This window comes from Fukomys damarensis, unplaced genomic scaffold, assembly GCF_012274545.1.
Source record: "Fukomys damarensis isolate Sample0158 unplaced genomic scaffold, DMR_v1.0_HiC HiC_scaffold_37, whole genome shotgun sequence".
NCBI classification, from domain to species: Eukaryota; Metazoa; Chordata; class Mammalia; order Rodentia; family Bathyergidae; genus Fukomys; species Fukomys damarensis.
Genome location: NW_022900949.1, coordinates 10,628,454 through 10,642,712, shown reverse-complemented (window position 1 = coordinate 10,642,712; position 14,259 = coordinate 10,628,454). Strand labels below are relative to the sequence as shown.

At 58.0% G+C, this 14,259-nt stretch overlaps 1 protein-coding gene across 6 annotated transcripts; it reads left to right on the top strand.

The window, feature by feature from the left end:
* The first annotated feature begins 6 nt into the window (after positions 1-6).
* Positions 7-7,247, top strand: Midn (midnolin). Of its 6 annotated transcripts, none has more exons than XM_010634938.3 (7): positions 7-147; positions 317-379; positions 2,447-2,575; positions 2,660-2,974; positions 3,410-3,566; positions 3,776-4,048; positions 5,112-7,247. In XM_010634938.3, exons 1-7 carry the CDS (start codon positions 28-30, stop codon positions 5,387-5,389), a joined length of 1,335 nt encoding a protein of 444 aa, XP_010633240.1. In that variant the 5' UTR covers positions 7-27; the 3' UTR covers positions 5,390-7,247. The 6 variants fall into 6 exon arrangements, with proteins under 6 accessions (XP_010633240.1, XP_010633239.1, XP_019064713.1 ...); XM_010634937.3 differs by having other exon boundaries at positions 3,407-3,566; XM_019209168.2 differs by lacking the exon at positions 2,447-2,575.
* Positions 7,248-14,259: the final 7,012 nt, after the last annotated feature.

Sequence of the window (14,259 nt, the reverse complement as noted above, 5' to 3'; positions counted from 1 at the left end):
CTCCGCTTCCGCGTCCCTGTGTTGTCTATGCGGCTCACCCTCTTCCTTCCTGCCCCCAGCCGGCTCAGTTCGGGGAAGCTCCTGGAGTTCGGCGTGGGGGATGGCAGTAAGCTGACGTTGGTGCCCACCGTGGAAGCGGGCCTCATGGTAAATGGCTACTGTGGGGTGGAGTACCCCGGAGGTCCCAGAAGCCCCACATGCAGGAGCAGGCAAAGCCCGCTCCCTCCCAGGCCACTGTCAGACACCCTCGTGTGTGCCCCTCCCCTGCATGGACTGCCCACCCCCCTACTCAGGAGCCTTCTTTCTCTCTTTGTAGTCCCAGGCCTCAAGGCCGGAGCAGTCTGTCATGCAAGCCCTTGAGAGTCTGACAGAGACCCAGGTAAGCCCCAGCCACGGCTTCCAACCTGCAACTTACTGTAGACCAATGCCCACCTGGGACCCTGCAGGGCAGCCCCCTGGGGGTACACGCGGTGCCTCCAGACGTGCAGGAGGGCAGTGAGTGCTCGAGAAGGGGAGGGGACTTGTGCCCCACCTTGGTGCCAGCTTGGCCTGGTCACTGGGCTTCCTCTTCCTCCACCCCCCACCTGACCTTGAGGCCTCTCTCTCCCACGGTGGCTGCTGTGGAGGGGGAGGGGGACCCATCGTTCACAAGCCTGCCTGCCTGTGGGGGGACCTTGGCCCACGCAGAAGGGTGCACTGGGGGGTCTGCTCCCCAGTCCAGCGTGCACCCCACCACCACTGTAGAGCTCCCCCACCCCTCAAAAAAAGCTAGCTTCCTCAAATTGACCTCTAGAGTTTCTCTTTTTCTAGTTTCTGCTCTGGGTTGGGAGGAGGGGCTGGCCCTGGTGACACTTTTTCCTCCTTCTGTGACCCCATTGTGAGGGGGTGGGAAGTCACTGCACCACCACCCCTCTTCTTCTTTCTCTGGCCTTTGTTCTCTGCCCCGAAAGTGGGAGGGGGCAAATTGGAGGGGCGGGGGCACCCAGCCTCAGTGCCGGGGAGGCCGAGACAGGATGTTAGGAAAATATTTAGTAAGCCCTGCCAGCAGGGAGGTTGGGGCTGGCCCTAACCAGGGTTCATGGTTTTGTCGAAGCCTTTCTTTTCCCTTCTCCTCCCCCTTTTCTCATTTTCTTGGCTGTGGCTGGGCCTTCCTCAGATGCGGGCCCTGGCCACCTCCCAGAAGGGTGACACAGGCCTCAGCAATCTGCCTGTTGCCAGGGTGGGGGAAGCAGGCTGCTGCCCGCCCTGGGAAGGGGTGGGCAGGTTCTTGGGCCTCCCTGGCCAGGCCAGGCCAGGCCGCCACAGGAAACCTGCTTCTCTGGTCATGGTCATAAGGTCTCCTTTTCCTCCTGCCCAAGGCAGTCACCCCCTCCCCAGCCGTCCGGTGTGTAACGACCTGCTGTGGCCAGGCAGTCCTGGGGGCTGGGGGAAAATGGGTGGTCTGTTCTGAGCTGGGTTGTGGGAGAGAGTCTTTGGATCCTGGTGGGGGGAACAGGTGATTTCCTGGGGCGAGTGTGAACAGCTCCCTGCGCAGTGGGGGCTGAGGTTGGCAGGGGGGCCCCCTGAGTGTGTTTGGTTCACATCTTCCCCAGTGCCAGCGTCAGGAGGGGGGTGGGGGTGTGCTGGGCGGAGAGACTGGTCTCCCCAGGGTTGCTTTCCTGCCTGGCACCTAGTCATGCCCGCCCATTGGCCCTCCCAAGGGAGGAAGTTGCAGCATGGGGAGGGGGGGGCTGCTCTCAGTAGCTTCTTCAGCTTCTTCCTGCAAGGGCATCTCTGAGGTGTGGGGTGCTGTGTAGGCTGGGGCTTGGGAGGGACTGCTCTGATCACCTCTTTGCTGCTGCCCCCCCCCATGGCCCCAAACAGAAGGTTACACCAGCCAGCCGCTGCCAGCACAGAGGGGAGGGAGATCTGGGAGGCGGTCGGTAGGCTCTGAGTCATCTACTCTGTCACTTCTCAGAAACCTCCACCCCCCCCATCCCAGCCCCTGGGGAGAACAGGCCCTGGCCACCTCCCCCTGGGGGGGGAGCTCAGTGCAGCCAGGGTCATAATACAGCCAAGAACCCGCCCACCAGGCAGGAGGGCAGGTCTGAGGGTTTGTGACTACCAGCTCTTTGAGGCCCCTGGAGACATGGCCCCCTGGGATCTGGTCAGGGCCCCTTTTCCAAAGCCATGTTGCCGCCCCTTGGCCTCTGCCCCGCCCAGGACAGATAAATATTTATCTTGAGAAAGCAAAGGTTAGGGTGGAAGAATTTGCCCAGGAATTTCGCCCACTCAATGTCTGGGTGATTTAGCTGGGAGGGGGCATGAGATTCCCCCCCCCCACATTCACAGGCATAGAGATGTTGGGGACCCAAAAGAATCGGGAAATGGATGAGGTGAGTTGAGGACAGTGACCGGCCAAGGAGGGCCAGGCCACCCCCGTCTGACCCGCCTCTGTCCCCCACAGCCCCCAGCGGCGCCGGGGCCAGGCCGGGCTGGCGGAGAAGGCTTCCGGAAATACAGATTCATTTTATTTAAGCATCCGTGGCACCGACAGGGACCCCAGAGCCCAGAGAGGGGCGGCGAGAGGCCCCAGGTCACACAATGCGGGAAAGCTGGGACGGGCCGGGCTGGGGGCACCACAGATGAAGCCCCTTGCTCAAGGTCACTCTCTCTGCAGGTCAGTGACTTCTTGTCCGGCCGCTCACCGTTGACCCTGGCTTTGCGGGTCGGGGACCACATGATGTTCGTGCAGCTGCAGCTCGCTGCCCAGCACGCCCCACTACAGCACCGCCACGTACTGGCTGCTGCAGCTGCTGCGGCCACTGCCACCCGAGGAGACGCCAGCATAACCACTCCCATGTCCTCACCCTGCCGGCCGGTGTCCAGTGCCGCCCGTGTCCCCCCAGTACCCACCAGCCCTTCTCCTGCATCTGCCTCACCTGTCACAGCTGGCTCCTTCCGATCCCACGCAGCCTCCTCCGCCTGCCCGGAGGTAAGAATGGGCAAGGTTTGTCCTGAATGCAGAAGCAGCAGACTTTGAGAGGGGTGGGGCACTGTGCCCCAAATGCTGTCCCCTGAGTCAGGACTGAGAGTTTTATCTCTGGACCTTGCACGAGCAGGTCAGCCCTCACCCTGGGTCTGTGGGTTATCCTGTGACCCTGCACAAGGGATTTCATTAATCCCCAGCAGGATGAGCAGTGCATTACATTAACTCCTGGTCACCTCTGGTCCTTGGGCTGAAGGGTGATAACCCTGATTCTGGACTCACAGGTTATCTCTAGACCTGGGCTGGCCTTAAACTGTGGTTAATCTGTAGATTCTACACTGATGGGTTATCTCTGGGCCTTAGGCTAGACCCTGGTCGGGGGATCATCTCTGGACCCTTACCCTGAATCCGGCTCTCAACAAGCTCCTCTCTCTTCAGCAGATGGATTGCTCCCCACCTGCCAGCAGCAGCGTCAGCCCCGGAACCAGCACCCCTTCTACCCCCGGGGGCAGCCCTAGTCCCCGCTCCCGCAAACCCGGCGCTGTCATCGAGAGCTTCGTAAACCATGCCCCGGGGGTCTTCTCAGGGACCTTCTCTGGTAGGTGTCACAGCCCAGGACTGGTCCCACCCATCCTGTACCCTGTGCACATTTGGCTGTGAGTGTGTCCGTGTGTCTCCATGTCCCTGGGGGAGGTCCCCACCTGTGCCACTGAGCTGGACTGTGCACTTCTGGCTCCGGGTGCCTGCCCTGCTCTGCACCTGCTCCCGAGTGGGCTTTCTTCGAGCTCTCATCCCCTCTGCCCACAGGCACGCTGCACCCAAACTGTCAGGACAGTAGTGGGCGGCCGCGCCGCGACATTGGCACGATCCTCCAGATCCTCAATGACCTCCTGAGCGCCACAAGGCACTACCAGGGCATGCCCCCCTCTCTGACCCAGCTCCGCTGCCACGCCCAGTGCTCACCTGCCTCGCCAGCCCCTGACCTCACCCCAAAAACTACCTCCTGCGAGAAGCTGGCGGCTGCGCCCCCAGCCTCCCTGCTGCAAGGCCAGAGCCAGATACGCATGTGCAAGCCCCCTGGTGAGTGGCCTTTCTCCAGGGTCCCTTGTCCCTACCATTCTGCCTGGCTCCTCAAGGCCCCTCTGTGTGCAGTGTGGGCACCAGAGCAGCTGACCCACTGGGGAATGGCAGCTGCGGCTCCCCCCAAGAGGCACAGGCAGGGAGAGAAGGAGGCATGTGTGTGTCTGGTCACAAAGTATCCTTGTAAGCTCCTGAGGGGGCTCCAGCCCCACTTCCTCTTTGCCTCCTCCCAGGCACCATCTCCAGATGGCATTGGGCACCTCCATGAATGACCAAGTCAGTTGTGGCAGGACAGGCGGGGCTGACAGGGTCCCCCAGCGTCGTGGGGACTTGGGAGACTAAGGAAGCCTCCCCACCATTCCCCTGGTTACCCTCCCCACCCAGAGGCTAGTGGGGACACTCATCGTTAGGCTAGCAGGCATCCTTGATCGTTCAATGCTGCGACCTCCATAGCCTTGCTCATAAAAGCAGGAAGCTCAGGCCAAGGCCCCACAGCTTTCTTGGGGTGTATCCCTTGTAAGGACTCTGAAAAGGATAAGGGAGATCCACCCTTCCCACCCTTCATAGCTCACAGCCCAGTGAATAAGGAAATACAATGAAGCCAGATGTGGTAACACACGCCTGTAATCCCAGCTCTGGGGAGGCTGAGGCAGAATGATTGAGAGTTCAAGGCCAACCTGAAGTACATAAAGAGACCCTGTTTCAAAACACCCAAAATAATGCAATTCATGGAAACTAAGCGTGGTAGCCCATGCCTGTAATTCACCCCAGCAGTTGAGGCTGAGACAGGAGGATTGCAAGTTTGAAGCCCAGCCTGAGCAATTTAATAAGACACTGTCGCAAAATTAAAAAGGGCTGGGGAGGTAGCTCACAGTTCAAAGGCCAGGGTGAATACTCTATACTGCAGAATACGAAAAGAAAGAAGTATTCCTAATCCACCCAAGGGTGATCTCCCAAGATGCAGATGCCTGCTGGGGAGGAGGAGGTCCTCTTCTGTTACTGAGGGTTCAGGCCTCTCCCACTGGGGGCCCTGGGAAATCACAAGTCATGGTCTCCTTTACAGGGGACCGGCTTCGTCAGACAGAGAACCGGGCCACGCGCTGCAAGGTAGAGCGACTTCAGCTCTTACTGCAGCAGAAACGCCTGCGCAGGAAGGCCCGGCGGGACGCCCGTGGCCCTTACCACTGGCCACCCAGCCGCAAGGCTGGCCGCAGCGACAGCAGTAGTAGTGGGGGAGGCAGCAGCCCCAGTGAGGCCTCCGGCCTGGGCCTCGACTTCGAGGACTCAGTTTGGAAGCCAGAAGTGAACCCTGACCTCCAGTCCGAGTTCGTGGTGGCTTAGGATCCGGCACACTCTCGCCCCTGCTCAAGCTTCGGCCCAGGGTGGACACGCACCGAGCTGGGTCGCCACCACTGCCACCAAGACATCGCACACGGCCTGGTGCCACGGCCCAGCTCTGGAGGGCAGTGGTCACCTCCCTCCTGACCCACCCACCAGCCTTTTTTTTTTTCTTTTTTTTTTTTTTTTAATATCGTGGTGGTACCTCCTGCGTCCCTCTCCCACCTCTTCGTCTCTGCTGGCGATGCTGGGTCCTTCCCTCCCACCTTCCCCAGCTCCAATATGTAGCAGGCTGTCCAGATGGCAGGCAGGAGGAGGAAGGAGGCCAGGAAGCCGCCTCTGCCCCTCTTCCGCTCTGCCCTCACCCCTCCCGCCCTCCGCCTCCCCCCATCCCATTCAGGTTTTAAGTCAAAAATGTAGACGCCTCATTATGCACTTTACAGATGAGGGGATGGGGCTGTGGAGAGAAGACTCCATCCCACCCCCCTACTGCAGGCTCTGGCCTCCACCCCGGGCCAGCAGGACCCGCCTGTCACCGGGAGTGAAGCCACAGGAGGGGACTGTTTTCCACATCTGTCCTTTTCTTGGTCTTTTTTTTTTTTTTTTTTTTTTCCTTCCTCCATGTGAAGCCGTGTTCAGTCCGGCCCAGGCTGTGGTGAGGGGGGCTGTCTTGGGCTAAGGCAAGGGGCCTGGAGACCTTTTCCTGCCAAAAATGGAAACGGGGACCAGCCCGCGCCCACCCTCTCCAGTCAGCCGGCCACAAGTGTGCCGTTGTCCTCCGCGCCCTCTGCCCCCCCCACACACCCCATTTCCCTGACCTCTTGCCTGAGTTTGGGGACTATTTATAGACTTAACTTTCTGACTGAGCCAATTTTGGTTGGGAATGGCTTGAAAACCAGGGAGAGAAATGGTAGGGGGCTGGGGAGTTGCCCCCCACCTCTTCCTCCTTTCAAGCCCAGCCTGAGGGGTATGGGGTGTGGACTGTCTGGGGATTCTCCGGAGCCAGATGGGGAGGGGGGTGCTGAGCTGTGAACGCCCCACGGGGCTGCTGTGTAGCATTAAGCCCCCCTGGGGGTCCGCTGCTGGTCTTATATAGGACCCTCCCCACGCAGTGCCCAAGCCCTAGGGGGTCTTGGGCCCCAGGGACTGAGGGAGAGACCCCTTACTGGGGCCTTTTCAATGGGGGTGGAATTTTTTTCCCCATTCACTTTTTATTTTTTTTAAATGGGAAGTTTGGGCCCTGCCCACCCCCTCCTGTCAGTCTTACCCGGCCCCACCTGTGGTGGCCCCTTCTCCCTTTGTTCTTGTAGGTGAACCCCAAGTCCTTCCTGCCCTCGTCCTGTGTTTAAAGTTAAATGGTTTCAGAAGTGAACATCATGTGTTAACTGTAGTTGTAAAATTTTTTGTGGAGGGTGGGAGGGTAGGGAGGGGGTCCCAGATGGTAGAGGTCAAGGATTTGGTTTTTTATTTTTTATTTTTTGTTTGTTTTTTTGGATTTTTTTTTCCAAAAAAAAAAAAAAAGAAAATAAGGGGGGGGCATTTGTTTTTTTTTTTTTTTGAAGAACCGTCTTGTATACCTATTTAAATGTGTGTTCTGTTCTGTTTTTTAACGATTTTTAAATAACAATAACGCCTGTGCCTCCGCGGGTCTGAGGGTGGAGGCCCCAGACTGAACCAGCCGGAAGGTCTGTGCCCTCCCTCTCAGGGCCCCCCAAGAAAGCATTACAAACTGCCCTCAGGGGTCAGGCTGTGGGGGTCCTGGCACCGCGCGAGTATACTGTATGAAAATTGAAAAAAAAAAAGCCCTACACACATCTTGATTTCCAGTAATAAACAAAATAAAACACAAGTTGTATGTAGCCTGCTCTGTCTAGGGAAGGGGTTGTTTCGGCCACTATGGCCTGGGGTGTGAGGAGGGGGGCAGTGGCCAGGTCTCAACACTTCTCACACACACCCTGGTTGGGGGTGGGCAGGAAGCTGCGAGGGTGGGGCGGCCACTTCCTGGCACTGGAGGCCGGAAGCCCTCGGGGTGGGGGTGTGGGTCTGCCCTCTTGTTGCACAGCCTGGGCAGGACCCACCCGCACCCACTTTCCATTCCCGTCTCTGATGTGGGCTGTGGGGATGGGAACTTGGGAGTCAGTATCCGGGGAGACCTGGTCCTTGCTTTTTATGTCACAAGAGTAGGAGGTGGCCCCAGCCCTGTGAGAAACTCCCAAAGTTGCTCTTCCTGGAGCCTCAGTATTACCACAGGGCCAACTACCAGCGTAGGCCCCAGGAACCCAGACCTCCTAAGGTCCAGCCCAAGGCCTCAGGCTGACCTTGAGGCCCTCCAGCCTTACCCAGCTCCAGTGACCTCGGGCGCCTCTGTGGACACACCCTCGCACTACATTCCAGTCCTTAAATTCACCACACAAAACTGCCAGGTCTTTGCCCCAGTTTTTTCCCGTGGGAACACGTCTTCCTCTCCCAAGTCCTCGGTCTGGCTGGGGACCCCCCCCCACATGCCCTGACAGCCTGGGGCTCCCTAAAGGCTCAGCTGGGGACCCCACCTTCATACGTTTTGGGGTTGAGCACGCAGTGCACAGAACAATCATACCACTACTTCATCTCCTCTTAAGTGTATTTCCTCATTTAACAGCAAGGCAACTTAAGAGAAGTAATTATACTCCCACTTTATAGACAGGAAAACCAAGTCTCAAACAGCATTTGCCTGGAGGATTAGGGTGTCTGTGTGACCCCCATAGATACCCTCATCTGATTCCAGACGGTCCAAGCCTCTGCCTCCCTTAGCAGACCCCAAAGGTCATCAGAGGGGAGGGTAGTTCCCTTCCCAGGGACAGTCTGGGACATCTTCCTGAGGGCCTTCGGCCCCTCCCACAGCCCAGTCACCCTCATATCATCCCACGATCACGGGAGGAAGGCGGGTGGTTGCCTGCTCAAGCCTCAAATTCGTGGGAGCAAATGGCCCCTCTGGTTGGAGACTACTGGTTGTGGGGAGAAAGGTTCAGGTGAAACCCGCAGTCCCCGCCCCCGGGTCAAGGCTGAGCTAGTCCTGACCTCAGTCACCACCTCCTTGAGCCCAGGGCGGGGTAGGCAGGAGGAAGGAGGACGTGATAGAAGCGCCTGCTGAATCACAGAGGACCGAAACAGATACCTTGCTGTCCACAACCCCCACTCAAGCCTGGGAGCCCCCGGGGTTAAAGGCTCGGCTCGGGACATGGGGAGCGCGTGGGATGGGGTGGGAGATCAAGATACGACTATGTTCTGGGGGGCTGAGGAATACAAAGACTGGGCGTCGGGTCAGTAACGGCCTGGCCGGGGGGCGGGGGGGGGAGCTAGGACACCGCAAGCCCCATTCCCAGTCTTCTCTCTGCAGCCTGCGCATCCATACCACCTGCTTACACCTGTCCCGGTAGGCACACAGGGCAAGTAGGTGGAGGCCACGTGTTGAGTCGGAGGCAAGGAAAGGTACACTGAGGCACAGACTAGGGAAGAGACTACAGGGATCGCAGAGGATGGGAGTGGCCTTGCACCATTTCATTACCCCCCTCATTGAGGAAAAAGCTGAATGGGAGGGGGCGGCCCCCGGAAACCCCCGGAGATCGAAACGCGGTTTCCAGGGAAACGCGCCGCGAAAGGAGCCTGACGTCAGCGCAGAGAGGGCGTCCCTTCGCCCCCGTCTGCGCGTCGGGAGCTCAGACCACGCCCATCCCAGGGCAAGTCTCATTGGTGGATCCGTCATTGGCTTACCTATAAGCACCAATAGCAACGTGGGGATGTCAACTACAGGCGGGACTTTAGCCTGGCTGGGGCGAGTGCGCAAGCGCAAGTGTGGAGGCGCAGGGCCCTCTCCAGTCTCCTCGCGCGTCTGCAAACTTGGGGGCGGGAGACGCAGCCGAGGCCTGACGGAAGCGGCGGGGCCTGGACGGAAGAGGGGGCGTACCTGGGGGCGCCGCACGTGGACCCCCGGCACGGGCGCGCTCACGTGCACTCCTCTGTTCACGCCCAGGCATTTCCTGCCGTGCTCCTTCGCTTGTGCCCGACCCCTGCCCACCCCTGCTGCAGCTCCCAGAATCAAGGAGGGGAGAACTCCTGGAGGAGGGGACTTTGGGGCTGAGGTTTTGCCAGAGAAATAGGAGTTTGTCAGGTGTTCTAGGAAGACAGGGTTCTGCAAGTAGGGAGCACGGCCTGAAAAAATGAAAGGTGCATTTGGGGAGCAGCAGAAATCAAGTTAGTGGGGAAAATGACAGGATGAAAAGACCGCGGAGGGATGGTGGCGCGGTGGGAGGTCGCAGAAATCAGAATATCAGAGGCCACTGGACTCTTGGCAAGAGTAGGAGCTTGGTGAGAGGGGGAGGCGGGGAAGGTAGGGCTGTGGTTTTCATGGCTGAAGTTACAGCTCACAGGGAGGCTGTTGGCAAAGGCTGTGGCAGGGTTGGAGGCTGGGAAAAGGGAGGAAGGTTGATTGCAGCCGTGCGTGGTGGTGCAGGCCTGTCATCCCAGCACTCTGGAGGGGCTGAGACAGGAGGATCCCAAGTTAGAGCCAAGTCTAGGCAATTTAGCAACTTCGTGAGGCCCTGCCTTGAAATAAAGGTCTGGGGGATTTAGCTCGGTGCAAAGGCACTGGGTTCAATACCTAGTATTGCAAAATAAAACAAAAAAATAAGGGAGGAGGGGCTGAGCTGGCCAAGCAGACCTGTGCCTGCCAAAGCATGAAGGACAGGCAACTTCAGCCAAGGAAATGACCTCGAAGGTGGGCGGTGCTTCGGGGTGACCACAGGAGGGCAGGTCACTGGGGTCTGGGCATTTTGCCAGAGGCTGAAGTCTCCTGGGGGGTGGACAGGAGGGCACCTGGAGCTGGCTGGAATGTTTGGAGATGCAGAGCTGACCAGGAGGTGATCTGTGTGGGCAGCCAGGGGGAGGCAGGCGGCTGGCCAGAAACCAAGGGGAGCCAGGACTGAAGGTGCCCCAGGGCAGAGCCGCCCCCACGGGGCCCTGGGAACGGGAGTTCACTGAACCCAGGCTGGGGAGGCCCCCTCTCCGGGCCGAGGGCGTTGGGGCCCTATCCAGCAGTCCGACTCCACCCGTGGCGGCCCAGCCCCTTAGAGGGCAGAGAGCTGGCCGTCTCTGATGTCACCGGGCACAGGTGAGCAGCAGGTGAGGGAAGGAGCCTGTCACCTGGGGCCCCCGGAGCCTGGCCCGCTGCCTCTGGCTCCCTCCCCGATCTGGTTGTCTCTCCGCCTCCCGAGTCTTTCTTTTTGTCTTCCCCAGACTCTCAGGCCTCCTCTATTTCTGTCTCCGTCTCCAACCCCCTCTATTTTCGTCCCTTCTCCGGCCGGCGTCCCTCCCCCACTTCCGCCCCCTCTCTAGGTCTCCTCCCTCCTCACCCCTGCACACATTCCAGCGCCTCCCCCGCCTCGCCCTCCCCCGAGCCAGCTGCTTCCTGGTGCCCAAGACCAAGGAAGTGGGCTCTGGCCCGGGTCGGAGGTCCAGGAGCTGGAGCAGGCGGGGACCGAGAGGGCACCCGGACCAATCCCTCTGGAATGTGGGCAGGGCTGGCCGCCACCAGGAAGGCGGCCACCCTACAAGCAGCCAGAGACAGCTGCCTGAACTTCGTTGCACGCCCAGGACGCTGCCCACACTCCACCCTCTAGGAGAAGCAGCAAAACCCCAGAAACAGTTCCACACGGACCTGGGAGCCAGAGACACCCCTCAACAGTCCATATTTACTATGAGTGCCAGGCTGCCAGATACACAACACCCGATGCACACCCCAAAAAACTGCCCCGAAGCCTACATTTTTGGTGGGTTTTGTTTTGTGGTCCTGGGGCTGTAGCATATCCAGGCTTATATTTATTTTGTTTTGGGGGGTTTGTTTGTATTCTGGCACCAGGGATCAAACTTGGGACACTGTTCTTGCAAGAAACAGGCAGCATCACCACTGAACTAACTCCCCAGTCTTATTTATTTTGAAACAGGGTCTCTAAATTGATAACTGTCTCAGACTAAGTACAGATTTGAGATCCTCCTGCCTCAGCCTCCCAAGGTGCTGGGATTATGAGCATTTGCCCCCACACCTGGTTCCAGCTACATGCTTTTTTTTCCAGCTGTATACTCACTCCCCAAATCCTAATCAAAGGTATGAGCCTCAAAAGGAAAGTCAGTGAGCCAGGTATAGCGGACCATACCTGTGCTCTAGCACTTGGGAGGCTGAGGCAGGAGGGTCTCTGTAAATTCAAGGGCAGCCTGGACTACATAGCAAGACCAAATCTCAAAAACACACAAAGAAAAGTCATCCTAAGCGTGACTCTGGGCCAAGACCTCCCTTAACCAAATTCCAGGCCTAGATGTCACACCCAACAACTACCACTGGGACACAGGACACCCTGGAAGTAAGGAAGTAAGGCAGTGTCCTCCCCCATCACACCCTTGAGGCTGCTGGGTGAGAGGGCTGGAGGGCCACTAGCCGTAAGCAGTCTTCATACCCCCTAGCAGTTAAAAGCCAGCCCCCTGGCCTGGACAGGAAATAGACAGGAGATAGGTGAGGTTCACAGACAGGCCCTACTTTACTCCACTCTTGCTTGGTTGGGGTTGGAAACACAAAAGTAATCAAGGTAAGTGATGATTCTTTGTGTGCGGTCACATCACAGTGAGAAAGAAGACCCAGGGCCAGGATATAGCTCTTCCGTTCTACTGCCTGCCTTGAGAGCTCAAGGTCCCAAGTTTGATCCCTGGTACACAAAAAGAAAGAAAGAAAGAAGACCCACCCAGTCATCACAGCACCCTGGGAGCGTGGAACGGGAGGATCCAAAGTTGAAGCCCAGCCTGAGCAATGTAGAGATTTCGTGAGACCCTGTCTCAAAAAGTAAAAATGGCTGGGGATGTTGCTCAGTGTGAAGGCCCTGGGTTCAGACCCCAGTATTTTAAAAACAAAACATATAGTTAGATAGATACAGGACATACTCTTAAGTGAAATAAATAGGACACAAGTGTAAATACCGAATGTGAAAAGCTTACAAGTGTAAGTAAGATATAATGGATAATATGAAATAGGAGGAAAAGAGCTAAAGGAGTAGGGAAGTGGGAAGGATAGGGAAAAGGAAAGAAGGGAAAAGAAAAAATATGAGAAAAGGAAAAAATGGAAACAAAATCTTTGTAAATAGGGAGGGGAGGGCGGGGGAATGGGGAAAAATGAGAACCAAGATACATGTAAAGGTACAAGATCCCAATGATGAATGTAACTGTACTGTGTACCTAAAAGGTACCAATAAATAGTGGGGAGAAAAGTGGGTGTGTCCTCATCCCTCCCACAGGTGAGCCACCTGGGCAGGAGCTCCGGCATCTCATCACGCGTGTGTGCTGTGTGCATACATGCGAGTCACTGCACGTGCAGGAGCTCCGGCATCTCATCATGCGTGTGTGCTGTGTGCATACATGCGAGTCACTGCACGTCCCTGCCCTGCAATGTTCACCCTCGCTGCGTCACCAAGATCCTCTGCCTGTGGAAAGATGTCACTCTCCTGGTCCCTGAGGGGTCAGGAGCGAGAGACCAAGCAGGTGTGTGGCTCCAGCAGGCCTGGCCTGGTGGTCCTGAGCCCTGGCTGTCATTCCAGTCTGTCTGGTGTGCGTTGCTCCTGGGGCTCCCGGAGGCCCTGAGCATAATGGGTTTGTATGACTTTGTGCGTGCCCAGCGGGTACGTGGCAGACAGAGGTGGTTGTGCACTCACGTGCACGTGTGTGTGTGCCATCATCCGTCACAGGATGCGTGTTGTACTGGGGCCTCCCCCCGTTGGCTCAAGGCCTGGGCCCTGAGCTGCTGGGCCGTCCCAGTGTCCTGGCTCCGGCAGGAGGTAGGAGTCGAGGAGCCTCAGCCCGTGTGTGTGTGTGTGTGTGTGTGTGTGTGTGTGTGTGTGTGTGAACGCGCGCGTTCCTATGCCATGACTCAGGCCTGCGGGGTGAGGGAGTGACTCACTGGGAGCACAGGCCCTGCCCCAGCCCGGGGGCCCACCCCCTAGTCTGGCTGCAGACCCCATCCTAGGAACTGGGTGCAGCCCCTTTGCCTCTCGGGGAAGCTGGCAGATGAACCAGGCACCTGGGGATCCAAACCGACATCCGACATCCAGTGCTGGGAGAGGGGCAGTTTAACCCTTCCCGGTCTGCACTCAGCTTCCTGAAATTCTGGGAGGCCCCAGCTGCCTCTGACACACAGCACGCGTGCCCACCCAGGGACATGACTCATGCCACCAGGCATGGGCACATATGCTCTGTGGGTCCCGACCCACCCGAGTCACACGCACCCAGCCCTGTCCCTGGCTGCTCCCAAAGCCACATGCCAGGTTCTGTGCACTTTAGGGCCCCAGTACCAGTACTAAAGGTTCTTGAACAGATTGCCTCCAGTGCCCTGTGCAGGCCAGCCAGTGTGTCCTTGCACACACGTGGGTTCCGCACACCTGCACACAGCTCCACTTTTCAGTACACACAAGCATGCATTCAGCCGGGTGTGAGGGCTCATACTCTTTATCCCAGCACTCTGGGAGGCTGAGGCAGGAGGATCACAAATTGGAGTCCTGCCTGGACAACTTGCCAAGACCCTGTCTCAAAATTAAAACAAAGCAACAGCAAAAAGGCGGGGGATGTTGTTGCTCAGTGCAAAGGCCCTAGGTTCAGACCCCACTATAGCAAAAAAAAAAAAAAAAGTCCCTAGGAATCCTGGTTTCTCTGTCTGGGTGCCCACGAGGCCCCTGCCCACGGCGCACATGTGAGCACACCTGGTAGTTCGCACACAGTGTCTGCACCCCCCACCGTGGCTCTGGCCGCGCGGATCGGGGCCAGCAGGGCGGGCTGCTGTCCTTGCCAGAACGGTGCCACTTCCG